General features: G+C 40.2%; 1 protein-coding gene across 1 annotated transcript in view; it reads left to right on the forward strand.

The window, feature by feature from the left end:
• PLA2G4F (phospholipase A2 group IVF) overlaps window positions 1-22717 on the forward strand; it is a 30412-nt gene that overhangs the window by 2089 nt on the left and 5606 nt on the right. The window contains exons 2-16 of the mRNA XM_075030655.1: window positions 2585-2727; window positions 6440-6512; window positions 8641-8777; window positions 10116-10244; window positions 11746-11786; window positions 12398-12440; window positions 13683-13749; window positions 14052-14221; window positions 16358-16471; window positions 16984-17021; window positions 17981-18116; window positions 18852-18988; window positions 20135-20357; window positions 20947-21061; window positions 22226-22363. Of these exons, the coding sequence (XP_074886756.1) occupies window positions 2617-2727; window positions 6440-6512; window positions 8641-8777; window positions 10116-10244; window positions 11746-11786; window positions 12398-12440; window positions 13683-13749; window positions 14052-14221; window positions 16358-16471; window positions 16984-17021; window positions 17981-18116; window positions 18852-18988; window positions 20135-20357; window positions 20947-21061; window positions 22226-22363 (1672 nt within the window). The 5' untranslated portion in view covers window positions 2585-2616. The remainder of the gene's footprint in view (window positions 1-2584; window positions 2728-6439; window positions 6513-8640; window positions 8778-10115; window positions 10245-11745; window positions 11787-12397; window positions 12441-13682; window positions 13750-14051; window positions 14222-16357; window positions 16472-16983; window positions 17022-17980; window positions 18117-18851; window positions 18989-20134; window positions 20358-20946; window positions 21062-22225; window positions 22364-22717) is intronic.

The raw sequence follows: 22717 nt of genomic DNA on the forward strand, positions 1-22717 counted from the left end.
TTGTGCAGTTAAGCTTCTCTGGGCTGCTGTAGATATTTATTTTTTTTTAATATATTAGTCCTTATTTTCTCCTGGAAGTCAGACCCAATACAGGGGCTCCCAGTATCGCTCCTGCTTTAATATGTGTAATTCAAATGAGGCTACGTCATATGAGAGCTGTCATCACTTCTCAACTTTGTTTTTTTTAAATCTACAAGTTTATAGTATGCTTGTGAATGTTCTCAAAATCCTACTGAACCCACTTTTGTATTCTCTCTTTGAAAAATGTTTTTGAAAGTCTTATACCATTAAATATGTACTTATTAGAGAACACTAAAATTACTGACAATTTTTTTTGAGTGGTCATATGCTGTTTCGGGGTGAGGAGGGATGTTGAGCTCTGTGTGACCAAATCAGGAAATGCTTAGATTCACAGGTTTGTAGCTGCTTGAATTGTAGGTCATAAACTAGTCTAGTGTTGGAAGTAGAATATAGATCCTCAGTTTTCACATTCTATAGAAATGGGAGATATCAGCACTGAAGAAGAATATTTTGTTTCTGTGTTGGACAATTGAGTACATTGGTATTTCTGGAGAAGACCAACCCACCAAAAAATAAACCCAAATCAAAACCTTGATAGCATCCTTTGGAATCTCATCTCTTCTAATTATGTACTGTATCTCAGCTCTCCTCTTAGTGCTGCGAATGGGAGCAAAAGAGGTCCCTTGTGATATCTACACACATTTTAAGTACGATATAGTATAGTTGGTGATGGTGTCATTTGTTCATGCTTGCTGACAACAAAATAACTAAATGAAATGTAGGTATACATCTACCTTTACCACTATGGGGATACTAATCCAAGCAGAAGTTAAGTTACCAGGTGGGAGGCCATCTGTGTTGCCTCATGTTTTGATGCTGTTTTGCTTGCTTGTTTTCTTAGTCTGCTAGGAAATGACGAAAGTAGCTTCTCTTTGGATATGAAGTTGGCTGTCAACATTGTCTGTAGATAGCTAAAACTGCACCTAAACACTGTTTGCTAATGGATGATCTGTTGACTATGAAACAATTCTTAAGCATATGTTCTAAAGAGTTTTCAGTTTTTCTTGAGAGAGAAATTCAAGAGAAATTATATAAACATGAGATCCCTGTGCTGAGATTTCATTGGAAGATGAGAGAGAACTTCAGGAGAAGGCAGATAAGCCTGATTTTAAATGCAATTGGGCACTTGCAAGATAAAATACAGGCTTTATATACTGCCTGTAATAAGCTGTTTAGTGTAGTTTCTCCATGTTAGCTTACTGTGTAAGGCTGCTTCAATTTTCTGGTAATTTATAGTTGAGCTATATTAGATTAAATAAATCACACTTATGATTCTACAGTTTTTCGAAGATAAATAAAACCTAATATGACAGTCCTTCACTTTGAATGCAGGGGTATGTAGAAATGCAAAGAAATTGCTTCTTCAACCCAGTGTCTATCTTTACCAAGCCGTTTAGTACCACACAAGAGCTTTACAGCAGTTGCTGGCTGTTCTGCAATGGTATGATGTTTGCTTTTTGCCTGTGCATTGACTCTTAAGTCTGTGAATTCACTAACTAGTACTGACTTGTTTGTGTTCTAAATGTCAGTGCCTGTGCTTTTATTAATTTTCTTGAATTCTGATCTAGTGACTGACACTAATGACAGGAAATGATTAATGAATGGGACCTTGCTGAGAATGTGTCACATTCTCATGTTTGTGTGGAGCTGGTGACATCCTGCATTACTGGCTTTCATACATTCTCTGCCACTTTCTAATTCCTGAAACACTTAAGTTTGTTTTTTGGTCTGCTGCTTCAGTTTAAGCTCTTTAATAAAAAGCTCCAGACAAGCCAGCTGTCAGCAGCTGTTAATAAACTAACCACTTCCTTTACTACTTAAATATTTCTTAAGACATGGTAGATGCATAAAAAAATCTGCCCAATCTGTTGTACAATTTTTCAATAACCTTTGGTGGAGAATCAATACTGAGCTACATGGAAATGAGAATAAAGGGGGCACATGCGCAGGCCACTCACATAGCGAAAGGTTAGACATGGTGGTGAATCAATATTCTCTCAGGTATCCTAATGCAGACCATGCTGTGGTGTCTCTGCTCAGGCCTCCCTGAAACTTCTTACAACAGCTACAGTCAATGACAAATTTGGCTTTGCTTTAGGCTTGTAAGATGGGAATTTCTTTATATTAAAAATACTAGTTTAGGCTATGCTGAAACTCTGAGAGGGTTTAAAATGGTCAAAGTCCTAGGTCAGGTTGCTGGAACTCTCAAAGGAAATCTGGACTGGGGGTTTTGAGGTTGTGGCTTAATCACGGAGTGGTGCTTCCTCCTACCCAGGGCTTCCCTGTTTGGTGCTACTTTGCTGCCCTTATCTTTTACCAGTGTTTGAAAAACCTGCCAGCGAGGTTTTGAACTGGGTTGTTTGGCAAGCGCAGGCCACACCTCCGCTTCTCGCAGTTGGAGCGCAGCCCAGTCCTGCGCAAAACTTCAGAGCGAGCCTGTGAAGAGCAGCCCTTCGCAGCCAGGCGCCTGGGGACTTCTCTGTTTTCTGTGTTTCCCTGTCAGGTTTTCTGCGGAGACGACGGGACATTTTTCCCATGTTCCATGAGGTGCTGCGGGGCCCATTTCCACCCAGAGTGCTGCCTTTTCTGGCAGCTGTGCTTTTCCAAAGGAAGGAGAGGAAAGAGACTGGGTTTTATCACTGGCGGGTAAGACAAATTGGAGCGCTGTCTTTGAGACACCGTTCCTTAGCCGATGTGTTCGGCAGTGACTTGCTGTTACTGCACGTGTGGAAAACCAGTCCTGCGCTTCTGCGGGAATTAATCAAAAAGTTTATAGTCAGGGGAAAATTTTGGATAACAAGAATGCTAATGGAGATTCCAGGTTTTTAGTAAATTCAGGGTCTGTGTGAGGCAATGCAGAGCAGGTCTCTTTCCTTAGGTTTTGGGGAGCAGAATTAAGCTGATGCCATGTACTTTGGGGGTGGGGGAGGAGAGTGCAGAATACTGCACTTCTCATCAGTAGAGACAAAATAGTGCTTATCTGTTTTCTTGCTAAATATCCTTGATTACCATTCCCTTCCTTTCTGCTCTCTAACTTATCCCACAGGGCTTAATAATCTACAGTAGACAAAGATTAACGATGACTTCACACCCTGTTCATAATGCAGCACAACCACATTAGATAAAGTGGTTTCAATGTGTTTGTCCTTTAACTGGTGTATAATCATTCCATTGTATACGATGGCCTGGCCAATAACCTCGATTTTGAATTGCACTAAATGTTTGCGAAGGAGCCTTTCCCTGGGAGATCTGGTCTGTCATCTGATGACCTGTCCTGCTGCCCCCCACACCTCAATCTACAACTTAAAATTGAGGTGATCATTAGATGTCACAAGGTGGCTTGCTGCCTCTGTGCCTGTCCACACTTCTGCTTGCTGTGTGATAAAAATTCAACATGATCAGATCTCTAATTTTCCAGAGTTTAGCCTTAGTTTCACATATCTAAAAACAAACAGCAATATAAGTGGGAGCGAGCCCAGTGTTTGCCACTGCTGTTGTCATACTGAGCTGCTAGCACTACTCGTATCACCCGACTGATCATAAAACTTGCCCTCCAGAAGACCATGGTTCTTAGGACTGGGTCTGAAGTCTCCTTTCATGACTGTGGGTGCACACTGCTGTGAGAGGAAGGAAAGAGCAAGGGGTGCCTAGGAAAGCCAGGAGTTTGCTTTTGGGTTTAAAAGCAAACTTGTGGCACTTCGACCACAAGGGTGGGAATTATGGGCAGCGGTGTTTACCTGGGAGCAGGAACAACATGGGGAGAAAGTGCTCCTTTGTTAAACCAGACATTTTTTTTTGAGCTACCTGAGTTGCCTGGTAGCTCTGAACACAAAAGAAAATATGGCTTAGAAGTTACATTTTTATTTGCTACTGATTTTGCTATTATTGCTAACAGTTGTTAGCAGGGTTGAGTGTGTGAAAATTCAGTCTTGTATGCTCATTTCAGGATTTCAAGAGCGTTTTTGCTTCAGGTGCACTCTTCTGAGCTCTGGAAAAGGTGATTCTGAAAAATCATTAAACTGCAAAGTAGAAACAGGTTGCTTGCACCCATTGCGTATGTCGGTGTGCTGTCACGTACACTGGTATAGGCAGAACTGTTGTTGTTTGTTGCTCATTTCCCATACAGATTTCTTGCCTGCCTTTTCCCTGATGCATTCAGATAGAACATATCTGATATTCTCATGCTTCATTACTCTGCATGCTCACCTTGCAACATGTTATGACCTTGCTGTGCCTTGGCTAAAAGATAAGTAGAAAGGACAGATGGGAAGGTTCTGGCATAACTGGTAGCACAGACTTGGGAGCACAGTGAAATGTCTGTTGTGTTACGTGCCCTTAAATTATGATCTGGGTGTGGAAAATGTATCCTCAGCTGTGTAATGACTGACTGCAAATCAAAGGTTGTTAGAGACCTTTGGAAAGGACTTTATTTTGAACATGTAACTGTATGTTGATAGATGGTGTGCAGTAAAAGAAGGATATGCTGTCTTCAGGGTGTACTGTGCTTCCTCTGCTGATGGTGTCAGGTTTCCAGATGATAGTCAGGCTACCTGAGTGAAGATTGCTTTGGCAGCAGTGGGGGTGTGATTATGTAGCTTCATTTCTCAACAACCTGAAGAGTTGCAGCACCTTTAGGAAGTCGTCGAGAATCACATATGCAATCTTGAATTTCTGTAGTCCATTCCCCACCTTGATGAGGTAGAAAGGAGGTCAGGCTTTGCCTGAGAAACTAGTGTCAGTGACTGAACAAAATAGAGGTGATTAGGAAAGGTTTAAAAAGGAGGAAAAACTAGCATCTGAAGGATAGAGCTCATGGTGAAATTCGATGTGAAGGCATGGTTTGTTCCCAGAAACAAATGAGGGAAGGAGTATCTTCAGCACATTGATGCTGCAAGTAGAAGTCCTTTAACACTAATAATGGTATAATTGGAGTTTATCTGCACAAATTTAATTTAGCACCTGCATGTGAGATATCTTAGACAATCTGTAATTTTTACTTGTTCATCAGGGTGGATGGTACTCAGTACAAAGATGTTCAATATACTATGTATGTCTTGGTTTTATTGGGTTTTGTTCAAACCCTGTTTTGCAAAAGCCGGTAAGTATCTTAAAGTGGTAAGTAATATGGAAAACTCCAGAAGTATGTGACTGCTTAACAAACATAGTACAGTTCCATTTATCAGATAACGAATATTCAAGGAGAGTTTGACAGTTCAGGGTTCATTGGTTTCCTTGAGATCCTAGTTAGTGATATGTAGGGCCAATGTTTTTATATAATGTTTGGCGTACTGCAGCATTTTGTTGTAGGTGAAGATCCCATTGAATTCAGTTGTAGATGAATACTTAGCATATCTGAAATTAAACTCTGGTCTCAAGCCAACCATGTAGAAAATGATGAACGTGAAGTAGTGACCACTTGTGAAAAGCATTTTGAAATGGGATTTAAGAATAAAAAAGGTTCTTAGCTGGACAGAATTGTGTCATAACTGATGGAAATGAGGCAGAATCCCATTCTGTTCATGAACCTTACACAGCTGCTTCTGTGCGGTCTCTGCACTAAATCCTTTCAAGCTGTTTTCTCCTGTCTTCCCCCCCGCCCTTGTCCTTCATGATCGTCTAGGATTCAGTCAGGCTTTTTTTTCCTCTTCACATCCAGGCAATTAGATACTAACATTACTTTCCAAAAATAGCCTCCCAGAAGCTTTCAAGAGCAAGGATTATATTTTGATCTACGCTGGTAAAGTGGCATGCATGTTTATAGTGCTGATGCCAATAACAGTCCAGAATGAAAAGGAATTTAAGGTTTGTCTTTTCTTGCTCAAACTGCCATGAAGTATGTGTTCCTACAAGAAAGTGAGTTTTTTCTTCTTTGTAAACAGTGTATGCTTTCTATGTCTTTAGACCATGCTGTTAAGATTCTCGCTGTGTCTGCTGTTACTTAAGCATGCGTGTGCCCTTGGCAAATAGTCTTAAACTAGCCAAGTCATGATGAAAATCATTTGAGCAGCTTCAGTGTCTGCTTATCCTTCAGCAGGAATGAACTAACGAAGAAATTCAAAATTGTTCTGTAATTAGAGGAAACCCTAAATAAGGGACTTATTTTCTGAAGTCTGTGAGGAGTTATCCTAAGACATCATGCATTGCCGTGCTGAAAGGGAATTGAGTATCCTTCTAGACTCCTTTAGTCCTCTAGTCTTCTTCCAGGACACTGAAAGTGCTGTGTATGTTCCCAAACTGACTCATTAATAGTTTATTTTGGGCTGGCTGGTCTGATCCATTTCTCTGGACTGATACTGATGTGGTTATAGAACAGGCATTGCAGTTGAGTTACATGCTGAGCTTGTTTCTCTTTTTTCAGTGGGAGAAGCACCCTTACTACAACCTAACAGTAAAAGTTCTCCGAGCCAGAAACATCAAGGGTACAGATCTGTGTAAGTATTTAGTCAAGGTGTTATGAAAACAGACTATTTGTTGTATGTATACCTGTAACACAGGTAGCATTGTTATGGGAACTTCTTATCTACACATAGTATATTGCCTTTATGTCTGAACAAAGGCTTCTCTTGTAAAGCATTATATATATTTTAAAAGCTTATACAAGGCCAAGCTGCAGATTAACCCTGCTACTTGCAGAACAAGATCGAGTATGTCCTGGTGATGTTTTGCTTCCCTGCTCCTTTACACATCCTACTGTGGCCCATTCTGTGTTCCTTTGTCTGGGTTCAGCCCTCCGGTCATGCTAAACTTCACCCTTGCTCCTGCTGAACAGTCGTCTTGCGCTAGAAGTAGTAAGCTTCAATTCTAGCTTCCAAATATTTATTTTCTCAGTTGTAGTAGTGCTTTCTTTCATGTGCCTGCTATTTTGTTGATGTAATTGAAGCTTTTTAAGAGGGTAGGTGGTTGACTGATTCCAAGACAAACTGCTTTTTACCTGTTCCTGGTTTTGATAGCATGGTATATATTCCCTTTCTCTTATGCATCTGTGTTAAGTAAAGCTCTTAGGGCTGTTTGGGGCATTTGGACCTTTAAAACGCTCTTGAGATTTAATTCCTTCAGTTTTAATACAGTAAGGTAGTCTGCCTGCCTCAAGTTTATATCTGGCATCCAACACTGAACTATTGGAATGCTAAATGACTGTCTGGGGAATGGAGAACCCTCCTGAAAGGCTGAGGGCTAGAATCACACTGTGAAGAGAAGTTCTTTTTATGGCCTTTCTGTTCAACTGGAGTGAAGAATGGTTCTCATACTTGCATTGTTAAAGGGGCCTTAACTGGAAGAAGGAAGGACTCCGAGACAATTGGTTATTTTTAGGGAATGTAAACAGAAAGCTCAGCTCCTGGCCAGACGAGATGAGGGTATAGCAGTGGTGGATATTGTTTACTTGGACTTCAGTAAGGCTTTTTACGCTGTCTCCCATGGTATTCTCATAGAGAACCTGATGAATTATGGGCTAGATGAGCAGACAGGGAGTTGGACTGAAAACTGGCTGAATGGCAGAGCTTAAAGGGTGGTGATCAGTGGTACAAAGTCTAGTTGGAAGTCAGTAACTAGTGGTGTAACCTAGGGGTTCCCATATTGTTCAGTGTCTTCATTAATGATCTGGATGATGGGGCAAAGTGTACCCTCAGCAAGTTTGCTTATGTTACAAAACTGGCAGGAGTGACTGGTACACTGAAGGGTGATGCTGCTATCCAGCAGGGATCTCAATGGGCTGGAAAAGCAGGCTGATGGGAACCTCATGCAGTTCAACAAAAAGAAATGGAAGTCCTGCATCCAGGGAAGATCAGCCCTGTGCACCAGCATATGCTGGGGGCTGATTGGCTGGAGAACAGCTTTGCAGAAAAGGACCTGGGGGTCTTGGTGGACAGCAAGCTGACCGTAAGCCAGCAATGTGCCCTTGCTGCCAGGGAGGCTAATGGTATCCTGGGCTGCATTAGGAGGAGCATTGCCAACAGGGCAAGCAAAGTGATCCTTCCCCTCTGCTCAGCGCTGGTGGGGCTGCATCTGGAGTACTGTGCCTAGTTCTAGGGACCCCATTAACAGAGATATTGGAGCTACCGAAAAGAGTCTTGTGAAGGGCCACTAAGACTGTAAACAGACTGGAGCGTCTCTCACACTAGGAGAGGCTGAGAGATCTGGGACTGCTTAGCCTGCAGAACAGAAGGCTCAGGGGGATGTGTACTAGTATCTGAAAGGAGGATGTTAAGGAAATGAAGCCGGACACTTTCAGTGGTCCCCAGTGACAGGACAAGAGGCAATGAGCCTGATACCAGCAGTCATCTTTGTTGAAAAGTTGATCTTCCTCATTTCGAATAGTAGTCTCTTTTATGAAGGGCTTTATGGTTTGGATGAACCAGAAAAAAAGAAGTATAGGTACCTAATGTTGAATTTGCTTCTGTTTAAAGAAGTGTACTTCATTAAAGGCTTTTGCTTTACAAGTCCAGCCTTAAATTTGCATGTTTCTATGATACAATGAGATCTAGAAAATTAGGAGCTCATGGGAAAGAGTATGTTTGATTAAAGTTGTTCTGATGTCTGTCTCTACACTCTCTGCTCTAGTGTCCAAGGCAGACTGCTACGTGGAAATAAAGCTGCCCACTGCGTCTCCCATAGTCTCCCGAACTCAGGTTGTTGACAATTCTGATAACCCAGAATGGAATGAAACTTTCCAGTATCGAATCCATAGTGCTGTCAAGGTAAGGAGTGCGCTTTGTGGAGCTGGTTGGGCTATCTGCATTTGTGTACTGGCTTACTTTTGATACTTCATTCAAAACCAAGGGATCTTTATTACCCTCAAAATCAGTGTTGCTTGTAAGGTGTCAGTCGTCTTCGGTGGTACAAAAAACTGTACCATGCATGTCCAGTGATAACCACAGCAGTTTGTAACTGCACTCTTGTGTAAATTGCAGCTAGAATTTTCCATAAATGTCCTTGTGATGCAACTCAGGAAAGGGAAGTCATGGCACTACGTGGTAGAGTTCAAGGAAATTCCTTGCTAAAGCAGGTTTCTATTTGAGGATTGCTTCTACTTTCACAGAGTAGCAGTTACCTTCTTGTAGCTCTACTTGCTTTACACAGACAGGTGGCTGAGTGACAATAATGGGAACTAAATTTCAAATCACTTTGCCACTTAGTTCATTCAGTCAAGTTCCTGTGATTGAGAAAAACAAAATTCAAACTTTTAGAGACAGTACATCTGTCTGCTGTCTGAGCATGACCTAATAGAGTATTGAAAAAGTCTTCAGATTGCCAGCATTCATTCTCAAAGTAGACATTAATGGTAGAGGGAAGGAAACTGTACTTTAAAAGGCTAGTGTTAGTATGGTACTATTGCTTTAAATAACATCCTAGGCTTTGGAATAAGGTGCATATTAACTATCCCACTCACTGGAGTACCTTCCCATAATGGTTGGTGACAAAGGTGGAATGGTAATTGACTTAAATAGTAAGAAAATTGCAAACTAAGCTTTAGAGTGTGTGAGCTTTTTCTTCCCCTGCAGTCTCACAAGGTCTCTGTGTGTTTACTGTTGTGAGGCTACGCCGGCACAATTTTAAGTTCAGTCTTGTCTCCTTGAAAACTAGTTGCTGCAGGGCCATTTTTGGGGTGCTATATGTACTCATTGTATCTATTTCAGTTAGTTTCTGCTGGACTTGCCTGCTCTGAGACAGTGCTGAGCAGGAAGTGATAGGTCCCTATAACATCCTGGACTGAATCATGCTGAAAGAGTGGAAATTGCTGTTGCTTCCTCAGGCAAATCTGTGCTTGAAGCTCGTGGAGAGTACTGCCACATGCATTTGGTTGGGGCCTCTCTCTAGTTGGGAAGATCAGAAAATCTTTTAGCTAAACACTATCAACTAGGAACTTTTTTTAAACTATGCTGTAAGTCCTGCTGGAAATAGTGAATTCTCTTCAGGAGTGGGAAAGGGGAAAGGTATTGATTAATGCATAAAGTGTCTATTGGATACAGGTACTCAGGTTTATGGAAGTGTTTCTGTCTCTTCATCTGAGGCTGTTTGTTTCTCTTTGGTTTTAGAACATTCTGGAACTGACACTCTATGATAAGGATGTCCTCGTCAGCGATGAGCTCACATCTATCGTCTTTGATGTAGGGGGCATGAAGCTGGGTCAGCCCTTGCTGCGCACTTTCAGGTTGAACCCTGAGGTTAGTCCCTGGCTTCCTTCCAGGTCAACTGTGACTAGCTGCATCTCATCATTACAGAAATCCAGCAGTACATGCTAGTTGATTTATCTGTATGTAGAAGCCAGAAAGGGAAAATGTGTCAGCAGTTGACAACAGCATATATGGTTTTACTATCATCTGAGATGTTTCTAAAATTCCTAGTGATTATTTTTTGTGTGTGTGTGTGTTCCACAGTCTTTCGGATGCCTAACTAAATGAAACTTGGGATGACTGCTTTCTTTCAGAAGATGTTAAAACACCTTTAAAGGGAACTGAATTTTCAGGAGACTAGAGGGGGCTTAAAGTGGGCTTAAAATTAAAGGCATTTGCAGTCAGCAATCATTGTGGGGACTGCAGACTGCCTAGTTGATCATCATCAGTTCGCAGTGAAGAAGTTTATTGCTGCAAAGGTTACTTCCATATTTAATAAGTCAAAAGCCTAAGAAAAGGCTGTTTTCCCTGAGTTATGTTCAGTTACATTTAACCTCTGCTTTATGTGGGTGGCATGGGTGCATATTAGCTGCTCTCAGTCCCTGTGCACCTGTTTATGGACTTGCAACAAGACAGCTTGTTTTACGTAGCTAAAGCCACATCACGAGTCTGATCTTTTTTGTAACTGCTTCAAACACATTGCTGCAATAGGTCTGGATTAAAGCTGAGCTAATGATGTGTCGTCTTGAGAAATCTGGCTTCAGTACTGTTAGTCAGTGCTGGTATAGTCAGAAGCAGACTAACTGGTATGCAGTTAGCAGGGAGGTGTTGGTCAGTGTCACAGGCACTCTAAATTATTTGTGATCATAGAAAGAGGCTTTGTAACTCCCTTGTTCAGCAAACGGGACATAGTTAGTGGGAACGTGTAAGTCATCTTGAGCAGTATTTGTGGAACTGGAAACTTCAACTTCAGTAAAGAGAATTACATAGATTGGCTTCTACTTGGTTATTTTAAAAGCTGCGTTAGGTCTGATATCAAGCATTTACAGTATGCTGTGGTAGGGGGAAAGATGGCTGGATCAATGTCTCTCAAAGACAAAGGCAGCAATGAGTTAAGAGTACAGTCTGCTGAAATAATAAATGGGAGGAAGCACAAAGCCTCATGTAGAAGCTGTTTGCAGAGATGGCACTGCAGTGGTATGGTAATTGAGCCAGAAGAGTTTTGTGGGTTTTTTTTTTGTTTGTTTGTTTGTTTTTTTTCATTAGCAGGGTAGTGGATCTGAGAGCCAACTCTCAGTTGTGTGCACTTGTGTCTTCAAACATAGATGTGTCTGGTCATATAGGATATGTCCAGGAGGAGAGGAATATTTAAAGAACAACAACAACAAAAGGCATAAATTTAAACTTTCCAAAATTTAACTGGAGCTTTTGTAAAAGCAACAAAAATAGTTATTATAGTTTGTAACAAGAAGAACGCTTAATCTCTTGGAAAAACTTCTCATAATAATATTCAAGATCAAGGGTCACGTGTGTCCAACTTTTATTTTCAAAGGCTAATGAAGAGCTGGACGTAGAGTTTTACTTGGAGAAATGGTGAGTCTTACCTGAAGAGCTGAATGAACTTGTGCTCTGCAGATATGTTGTCTTAGTTGTTTTTTCTGTGCAGGGACAGCCTTGCCCATAAAAAGGCTAATGCTGTACAGTTCTCTGTGGTGTTCAAGTTGATTCACCAATGGCTGATCACAAATATACTTAAAGCTCAAGTCACCAAAACTTTTAGGGTACCAAAAAAGAAATAAAATTTTGCTGGACTTCATGGGAATGGCAGCGCTGCAAAAGAAATGAATATTTTGTGGATGAGTTACTTAAGACTGGAAAGCTTTCACAGTTAATCTTGCAATATAAACAAAGGAATACTTTATCTGATAGTCTGTCTCAGCTCAGCTTTTCTCTAGGTTATCAAAATAACTGAGATGGGGAGGCCTTATAGCACATGCTTATAGTTGCAGACAAATTTTTTCTTCAGTATTTCTCCCCCCCATTGTTCTGTGAAGGGAAATATACCTGGTGTCAGTCTAGTTTGCATAGACCTCTCACACCGAGGACCTTTCTCCCCCACCACTTATCCAGGCAGTTAGTTTATAAAGTAGGATGAAGCAAATTAAAAACAAAACTCATTTGCATGAAATCTCTTCCTTTCACAGCTCAGATGCCCCTACAGAGGTCTTGACCAATGGAGTCCTTGTGGTGAGTACATGGAAATCAATTACATATATGTTGGGATTTACTCCTGAAAGGTAGGTTTTTAGTAGCAAGAGGACAAGAGTTGTTGAGAATTCCAATCCTGCTTCCAAATAGCTCTTACTCTCTCCCACATCTGCCTCTCTTTTTTAATTTGCTGGTTTAAAAAGCTTTGTCAATTTTTAAAACTTGATACCAACTCACAGAAAGGGTTGGTTTTGGGGGGGGGTGTTGTTTTTTTTTTTTTCCTAGTATGGCTGTTTTAAAAAGTATAATCAAGAAATGTCTTTAGGAGGCTAGTGAGTCTTGCAGATTGTATTGAGGTTTCTAGCCTAGATGCTGGCCAGGTACAGTTCCCCTTGTTATCTTAACATGTATTATTTCTAAGCTTTTATCAGTGCCATTAGTAAGTAGGTGATGCCTCCTGTTCTCAGACTCAAGAGTTTTGGTCTTGAGGGATTTGTCTGTTCTCTTGGGGCAATCAGTCTAAGAAAATCAGTGCATTATACATTAAAAATACAGGTGTTACCACCTCTTTTCTGCCCTCAAACTAAAGGGACTGGAGCGATGTTTTTAATAAGGAGAAAAGGATGGGAAAGAGTTCATCATTGTCGAAATGTAGAGTTTTAACATTTTTTCAGGAAAAATTGGTGGCATTTAACAGCCTAGTTCTGCAAACTATTTCACATGAGAGAGTCTTTTGTGTTCCCATTTCCCGTAGCAAATCAGTCTTACATTCAAGCAGTGGAGTAGTATCTTATCTTTTAGAGTAATTATGGCCAATTAAGTATCTCATCTGCTGTCCTAGAAGGGAAGCTGGCGATTGAATGGCATGAGACACTAAATTTCATGAGGACGTAGACAATCCAGGACAGAAAGTCATGGCAGAATTTATTAAGTGCTTACCTGGATCTGAACAAGTTCTGAATAGGTACTCACACATGCATTAAAAAAAAAGGTAAAACAACAGAAAAAAAACAGGTGTTGAGAACTTGTAACTATGAAGTACCAGTTGCAAAAAAACCCCAGTAATTGGAATAGAAAGAGTGGTTTTGATTTTTGAAACAAGCAAATAATCCCATCCTGCTGAAATAAAACTTGCTTTTTATTTGAAAGATCAAAATAATCCGTAATGTTTTTTTGACAGCTTGCAGCTGTAAACCTATACCTAATATAGTAGGTGGATTAAGCTTCAATAAAGAAGTGAACTAAAATCTCATAACCAGAGGTGGTTTCTTTTCTTCATAGGTTCATCCTTGCTTGTCTCTGCAAGGCACTGTCAACAAAGAGGAAAAAACAGGAGAGAGACAGCAAGGTAGGGCTACCTGCAGAGTTGAAGTCAGATCTACTTTTCAGCATGTTTGTTCCCTGGGAGAGGGGGAAGACTTGATTCTCTGTCTATACAGTGCATTTTTATTTACTGACTGCAAAATTGACTTTTTAAGTTAATTTTGCTTTTATTTTTAATGCTAAATAGTATTGGGTCACATCCACTGGTACCACACAAGAGAGTTTTTGCTTGTGTTTTCATAGTCTCAGCTACACTTAACAAGTATCTGATTTTGAACATTTATTTAAATAGCTCCTGTGGTCTAAACTTCTTATTCTAATGCACAGGGAGCTGTGAGGTCAAGGTGTCTGTTCCAGGGGCGTATCAGAAGCAGTTGTGTATTCCCTGGAGGCCAGGCAATGAGAAGGATTATGGAAACTCATTTGTCTTTCATGTGGATAAGGAAATGTGTTCAGAACTGCAAGTGGAGCTGGAGCAAACCATATCTGTCCTACAGGTAAGCATCTGTGCTGACTGCTACAAAGTTTACAGACTACTTTTGAATAAATACACTCTGAAACCAGTACCTTTTGGTCCATGAAAGTGTCCTTAAACATAAATTGAACAGTCTTAATTTGATCATGAGAAGGCCAGGGGCTTCATTAGATGTTTAGGGCTGTCAGGTTTGGGTATATTATTCAGCTACCCGTGGATGTCAAAAGCTTGCATTGGAAGCAAGTTTCTTGGGGAGTACTATATGTATGTGGTGCTAGGGACCATCTATTATGAAGGTTACTAATCGCTTCCAGATACACCTTTTTGATCAAACTTAATTCTGTAATGTTGTAATTGCTCAGATCAAAATTTTGTAGGCTAGAAGCCTGTCTTGAATGGATGTATTATTTTTCTGGTTACATATTAGGAATTTATGAGCAGAGAGATATGTTTTTTCTCTATCATTGCTTTTTACACACTACTATTTTTTATTTTAAAAATTGAATAAAAATGTCAGACTTTGCATTGGATCTTTGACATTGGGTAAGGAGGTGAACTTGTCTTAGAAGTATATCCTTCCCAACACTTTAAAATCTGTTCAAACTTGGGGATTAAAAAAATCTGAATCTGCACATGCTTGCTACATGAAGACATCTTTGCTTTCAGCTGTTGAGATACTCTATAGCAAGTCTTTTCTGTCAGAAACTTGTACTTGCCACTTGCAAGGGTTTATTTAGCTTTGTCTATCACTTCACAGTTTCTACAGGTACCCATGCAGTGTGTGTATCCCATAGGAGTGACTGAATGTTCATTGTGGTGACTGCTCCCAGTATGGCCTGACACTAAAAATGAGAGCAAGGAAACTATTTATTCCGTGATGTTATTCATCCCCACAAGCAGTTGGGCAGCATGAATGCAGATGGTGATCTTGACTACTCTAGAGGCAGCTATGGAGAAGAGAACACAAAAAAGAATATGGAAGAATAGCTTTGCAGTAGAGTTGGTTGGGCAGCAAATATGAAATGAAGAGAGAGACCTGGACTTAATTAGTCAAAAACTCAGAGCCAGGCAAGCAAAAACACAGTAGAAGTCAACCATGGAGATTAGCCCAGGTGGTAAACCTCAACCAACCCACCCCTGGTAGCTAGCAGAACATACTCCTTCAAGAGCTGGCCTAGAGCACAAAGCTATCCAGTATGACCTTTCCTCTCTTATCAGAGGTAGGAGAGTGCCAGGAATATAGTAATGTTGCTTGCCCTGTACCTAAATGTATGTTATTTGCTCCTGTTAGGAGGAGGACAGTGGGCTTAGAGGGACATTTGACTCAGGACAGGTGTTTTTGGTCAGAAGACATCTGTGAAATCTGTGGGTAGTTCCTTGTCTGTCTTCAGTTCTTGTTGTGAGAAGGGTGACAACGTATTGTTTCTTTAAGCTGCTGTCTCCTCCCAAGGGTTGAGGCCTGCAGTGTGTGTAAAGGCTCCAGCCCACCTGGTAGGCTGTGTAGGTTTGAGTGTGGCCCTGTGATATAAAGGGTTTTTTAAATATGCCTCTTTTAATTTTAGGAATCTGCAGAAAGCTCTGTGTTAAGAGAGCTTGCCACTTGCTAATACAACATGGGAGAAAACTCAAAGATTTCCTGGCAAACTTTACTTTGCTCTGCTTGTAAAGATAATTATGGTTTTTTAATTGCATACTCCCATTTGTTCCTAAGGCTATTATCTTATTTCCTATTTAGTGGTATTTTTTCTGTATGTCTAACACTGTTGCCTTGTTGGTATCTTTTCCAAATCCTGATATGAAGACAGAATGCAAGTTCACTTGTGAGCTTTCTGACACATGTCAGAACACAATGATTTTGGGAGGAAATTTTCTATTTGGAGGTAAAGATTTTTCCCTTGTGGCAGACAGATATATTTTAAAAAAAAACCCAAACAACCCAAACCAAAACCAAACAACCAAAAAAAAAGAAGCTATTTGAGTGACACAAAAAATCCCAGCAAAGATCTGTCAAGCAGAGCGCAGAATGATCTTGAAAAGCCCTAGACTTTTGGGAAAGATCTAGTTATAATGATCGTATGGATTGTTTGCTGTTTTGACATATGAAAGTAATATCTAACTTTTTTCTGGAGAGCTCAAAAAACATGTTGTTCTTTATTAGGATGGTACGAACCCTCATATTGAAAAGCATACTACAGTTATGGGATTGGGGACTGTACCAGTGAATTCCCTTCCTATTGGACAAAAGGTTGATAGAATCGTTTCTCTGGGAAAGGTAATGTCAACATTTTGCACTTGTTTTAACATGCTTGGGATAACTTTTTCCCCATTGCCTATAGACATTTGGAAAGTTAAGCTGCACATGATTCTTAGGAGTGCCATTTTCTTGGCTATCCAGAATGAAATACTGAGATTACTCAGTGCAATTCTTCTAAAAATGTTTTCATGGCTGCATCTTGAAAAATAAGTATAAAGTTCATCACTTTCCAAAGCAAAAAGTCTGTTAGGGTATGAATGAAAAATACCAGAGGAGGCAAAAAGCAAGAAGCTTGCAGAAGAAATAATTTTCTTCACCCTGCTCTCTGAGTAAATGTTTTTACTTTCTGTGGAGACTATTGAAAATATCTAAAATAGGTGCAAAGGAAAGGTGTTCCAGAGATGTAGTTTAGTGGGTGAATGTGTTTTTCTGGTTAGTATCTAGTGATGCTGTTGATGTCATAACCTCTACTTAGTAGTTCCGCCTATGTAATTGCTACCAATTGCAAGATGTGTTCTCTCCTTTCACAGGGACAAAGTTTGGATATGAGTTTGAAAACTGAAGAGAGGTGAGTAGGAGCCTCCAAGACCTCTAAAAATCAGGAAAGGCCTTTATTCTCATAGTGAAGGAACTGAATGACTCTCCCTGCTGTTCTGGGGAGTTTTCTGTTCTGTCTGTTGTCTCCATTGATCTCTTGGGATATATTAGAGAAAAATACCTGGTTGTTTTTCTTCTGAAGGCTGTGACTCTTGACTTTGCAGATACTGTCTATTGGATTGGTGTCAGTCCTGCTAAAATCTGAACAAGTTTTGTGTTCCTAATACTTAAACATAAAATAGCTGGTGGTGTAAATATTAATCAGCTTTCTTAGATACACGTAGTTTCCAAAATATGTGCAGTGCTGTACTGACAAATAGGAAAGGACATCTCAGTGTGTGAAGAGCTTGAACTATAAAATAGATGAAGGGTGCAAGAAGGGAGAGATAAGGAAAGAATAACACACAAAACTGAGCAGTTGGCTAGTAAGTTGATAGGGTCATTGGGTATATAGTAATTAACTGAAGATCCTGCTCCCCTTTCACAAACTCATGGCAAGTTTAGTGGCGTTCAGTTGTCCCCTTCTGCCTCTTAAGTTTAGAAATTTCTCTTTTAAAATCGTTCTTCCCCTCATTTCTCCATCCATGTCAATACAGTGATCTCAGTTGTTCCTCATACAACCTTCTTTACCTACTGAGAATCTTTTCTTTCTTTGTGAAATTCCTGAAGCTTAATCTGAATACTGTTTGACACAACCTTTGTATTTATACATTAAGGAAGAAATACAATAGGGAGAAGTTTCATTTTTACTTCCAAAAGCTGCTGTTACAAAATAGCTGGTGTATAGACATACACTAAAACTTCATTTAAGAGTTTGATCCAGTGATTCAGATCAGCACCTAGACTGTGTATTCACAGAAACTGATTTTGCCTGGTAATTACAAATCCTTGACGATTTTGGGGTTTTTTTTGTTTTAATTTCTACTTCAGCACTTGGGATCTTGATATACGTCTGGGTTTTGACCTCTGTAAAGAGGAGAGAGAATTTTTGGACAAAAGGAAGAAAATAGTTTCAGAGACACTGAGGAAGACTCTTCACTTAAAAGAATCCCCTCCAAAAGATGAGGTATGGAGCACAGTGCTGTAATGAGATATGTAAAATCCTTTGTGCTTGGTTGATAATTAGGTATTGTAGGATTCTTTGCCTGTAACCAACAGAAACCATGGTTTGCATTCACCATGGTGTGAGGTAGATCCCTGTGACATTTCAGTTCTGAAGTCTCAAATGTTGTTATATTTCTAACATTTTGAGGGATATGTGTGTGTTTTGGAACACAAAAAATTGAAATTTCAGAATGTATGTACCTTCTTTAGTTGAAGTCTTGTATCTTGGCCTCTGAGCTCTGAATTGTGATGGGAAAGTCTGTTTCAGAATGGTTAAACTGAAGCTCAGATCACAGGAACAGCTTCCTAATTGCTGATTTGAGGACACTGTTATAGCTAGGTAGCCTGATACCTTGCTGTGTGATCTTTGGGTGCTGTTATAAGAATTATTGCCCTTTTATTGTTCTTATGTTTATATTGTATGGCATGCAAGTAAATGTGTGATAATATACATAACAATTTCAGTAAGTGGCTGTCCCTAAGATGACACTGCTATGTTTTATAGTATACAATATATTCCAATTACGAAGTAGAGAAAGGAGTTCTGGTTGAAATCAAACCTGAAATTACTTGAAATGTAAATAGAAATAGAGATTTTATCTCTTATTTTTATAAGAATGAGACTGAAATGGGATTAGTTCTGTAATTTATTGGCAATTCAAAAGTCTGTGATTGTGACTGAGTTTGCTGCCTGCAGGTTCCAGTTGTAGCAGTACTGGGGTCTGGAGGTGGGATGAGAGCACTGACTTCGTTCTATGGCAGTCTTGCTGGGCTTCAGCAGCTGGGCCTTTTGGATGCTGCAATATATCTGTGTGGAATTTCTGGGTCTACTTGGTAAGTTACATGCAGTGTTGATTCCAGAAGCTTACAGGTGAATATGGTAGTGCTGATGCAAAATAAGGCCAAAACTGCATTTGTGCCATCTAGACAGACAACGAGGTAAAATATTTTATCAGTTCTCACCTGTGAGTTCTGATGGGGATCCTAAAGAGTCCAAGAGATCCATTATGCTTCTAACCCATACAGCTACTGGCTAAATTTATGAATCTGCTGCTTTTGCAAGCCTGGCAGTTGAATACTAGAACGTACTACGTGAATAAAACTGCTGTGTGTTCCCTCAGAGCCCCGACTTCAAAAACTTTCCCCATTTCCTTGCTCTTGCCAAGAAGATAACCGAGGTGGTGCAAGTCACTGGAAACATGTCCACATGGACCACTGTGCCAACACCTTCCAAAATGGTGTATGCAGCTGAATAGAAGGATAGCACCATCTTGCTCTTTGGTGGACTGGAGCAATGTGCTGAAATGTTAGACATGGCTAGAATGTTTCAGTAGTTCAGTTCTTGGAGTTTGTGGTGAAGTCATCCCTCATAATTACACATTGTTTTCATGAAATGATTTCACTGAGGAGTTGTGCAACCTGACAGTATAATCCTCCCTTCCAGAGCTTTATGTGTTAAGTTAACTCCTATGTATCTAGTTCTTCCACTAACCTTGTGATATGGCCTGCCCCTTTTGATTCAGAAACAGACTTTCAAACAAATGTAGGCGTCTGTTCACGTGGATAGCCAATAGGCCAAACCGGTTTCTCATTTAATTAGACCTGTGTTCTGATGAAGGCTATGGCCTCTATTGCTGTGTGCAGTAGCACCCTTGCTGTCAGCCAGTCTCTCAGGGTTGTTGTGGCCTGGAGTTAACTCATCTTTTTGAACTGGTTCATGTGTGCTAGCATATGATGCTTGAAACGTCCTTGAAAGGTAGGTTAGCAATCAGGATGAAGTTGTCCTGTAGGTGTCAGGGTTTTCAGCATGTTTCAGAGTTCAGAAATCCATTATTATGGTCTCTTTTCTCTTCATGATGTTTTGTCTTTTAGCTAGACTTCTCAAGCTTTTAGTTTGGTGCTGCAGCACTAATTATAACTAGCTGAAATTGTTTACACAAGGGTCATTATTACTGATGACATTAATATAAGCATTTTCAGGTGTTTATCGACATTATATCAAGACCCTGACTGGTCACAGAAAGACCTTCAAGATGCAATCAGAAGAGCTCAGGGTACTGTGTCCAGCAGCAAAGCAGGGGCATTTTCCCCAGAACGACTGAAATACTATTTCCAGGAGCTGAATGCAATGGAGATTAGTGGACGGAAAGTTTCCTTTACAGATTTGTGGGGCCTTATTGTGGAATATTTCCTACAACAGAAGGTAAAAGAGTTCATGTTTGGAAGTGTATTGCTGTTTGTCTTCCAGGTGGGAGCTCTGCCCACCCACGTGTTGTGTGTCAAGAAACCAATTACTCTCTACCTTTGTGAACTGTTCTGGAATAGGTGGTGTGGAATAAACATAGAGAGTTCTCATCTCTTTCTGTCCTGGGGTTCCCAGCACCCTTCGTTAGTAAAGAATTATGAAGTCGTATAGATCAGTCTTATAGAAAAATGTAGTGTTTATTTGGAATGACTGTTACTAAATTAATAGTTTCTTTACTGGGCAGGTTAAGCCTGAGAGAATGATGTTGGTTTTGCAAAATGGCATTACTGTGCAGTATTTGCTATGCTAATCGAAGTCAGAAATCAGAGGGATAACTAGTCTATTAATAACACCAGACATTCTAAATATGCAACTGCATAAATATTCTGGCAAAATCTAACCATATGCATGGACAGAGGGAGGAAAAGGAACTTTGAATCAGTAGCACTATTAGTCAGGAATGCTAAGCAACAGCTTCAAACTGTCGAAGTATGGACACAGAACTTACCTGACTAAAGTGTGCGTTTCCTTCCTTGCTTGTGACCAGGAAGATCCATCAAAGCTGTCTGATCAGCAAGAAGCAGTGAAATGGGCCCAGAACCCCTATCCTATCTATGCAGCTGTCAATGTGAGACCCAATATTAGCAGTGGTGACTTTGCAGGTATGAACATGGCAAACTTATTTTTGTTTGCTAAAATTCATAAATTCCTTTCACCTATCCAGTTCCTTGGGTAGTGAGTGGCTGCCAACAGGAAACCTGGCTCAAGCAGCAGTTGGTAGTGCAACAGGCAATAGGATACTGCTTGGCAGAATGCTACCCTGATCGCAAATGTCTTCATCATGGCTGTAACAGAGAAATGAAGTTCAACTCTGCTGGCCACTCTGCATGTTTTTCTAGAAAATGCCTGAAATTTTCAGGAACTGAGAGGGAAGATTCTTACAATACATGAGTCTGTGCCTGATTAGAGGATTGGAGTCCTTGGTAATTAGGTGACCTACTTTCTTTTATAGTCTCAGATAATCAATTTGTGTAGGATTCATGTAAAATGATGGGTTGGCAACCTTGTAGCATGCATCATCAAAATTGTGGTTTTTAGCAGCCTGGGTGCTTGCTGGTTATACAATTACAGTAAAAAAAAAGAAGACTGGTCCTATTCCAAGTCACTTGAAACTTTAAATATGATGCAACAAGTGAGGGTAGATACAGTGAGACAGGAACAGAAACGCTTGTGTCCCATCTGCGTACCACTATGGGACTTTTGTTTGTTTTGCTCTGGACAAGTGTGCGTGTATGACAGTGAATTTGATTTGTAAATATTTGTGGAAAGCTTTCAGGCATGAGGGGACACTTTGATAAGCAGACAGTGAAGTCTGACACAGTGGGTCAATTGAGTTTTCAAGTCAGTACCGTAGTAGTTGCTGAGAGATGGTAAGTAGCATGAAGAAAGGCTGAGAAAAGTGAATTAGCTTCCATTTGTGATGGAAAAGGGAGCCATCAGAATGGTTTAAAGTGGCAGTAAAATAGGCAGGTTATTTCTGCAGTAACAAAGTCAAGATGGAACAAGATGGGATTTTAATTTTTTTTTTTTTTCCAAAAGGCAGGAAGAAAGGAGGTTGTATTTAGTCAATGAAAACCTGTAGAAGAGTTTTTATTAATCATGTGTAAGATAGAGGATCACTGAGAAGAGTGGCAGGGAAATCCATAGTGAAGGTGAAAAGCAGAGGGAGACTCCCTTCTGTCTCCCTTGTGTGAACAGAAATCAAATGGGCATTTTCACCTACGTTTACTCTGAGATTAATAAATATCCTGTTGGCTTGTTCTTAGAATGGTGCGAGTTCACTCCCTATGAAGTTGGATTTCGCAAATATGGAGCTTTTGTCCGAACAGAGAACTTTGACAGTGAGTTCTTCATGGGACGGCTTGTCCAGAAACGTCCAGAGCCTAGGATTTGTTTTCTACAAGGTATGATCTTACAGTAATGAATAAAATGGGGAGATGGAAAGGAGCTACGCTGCTTTTGGGGCTCATCAACATAAACCCATGCCTTTTTGTTGCTTCCTAAAGAATTTGAAGAAGGGAAAAATGTAAAATCTTTCTCCAAAGGTTTAGGTGTATGTTCATAGTATTAGTCTGGTGTCCTGAGTCTGCAAGAAGACTCTTTTTATGAGCTGCCTGTCAAAAATTTCTGCTTTAGGTCTTCCCATTCTCTTGCCATCTTTCCCTTGCTGATAGAAGAGATTTTCTCTTGGAGAAGTTTCTGCATTGTATTATTACATCAGAATTTGTCACATGATTAACTCAAAGGTTTAAACTCAA

The sequence above is a fragment of the Buteo buteo genome, chromosome 6 (genome assembly GCF_964188355.1).
Source record: "Buteo buteo chromosome 6, bButBut1.hap1.1, whole genome shotgun sequence".
Lineage (NCBI taxonomy): Eukaryota > Metazoa > Chordata > Aves > Accipitriformes > Accipitridae > Buteo > Buteo buteo.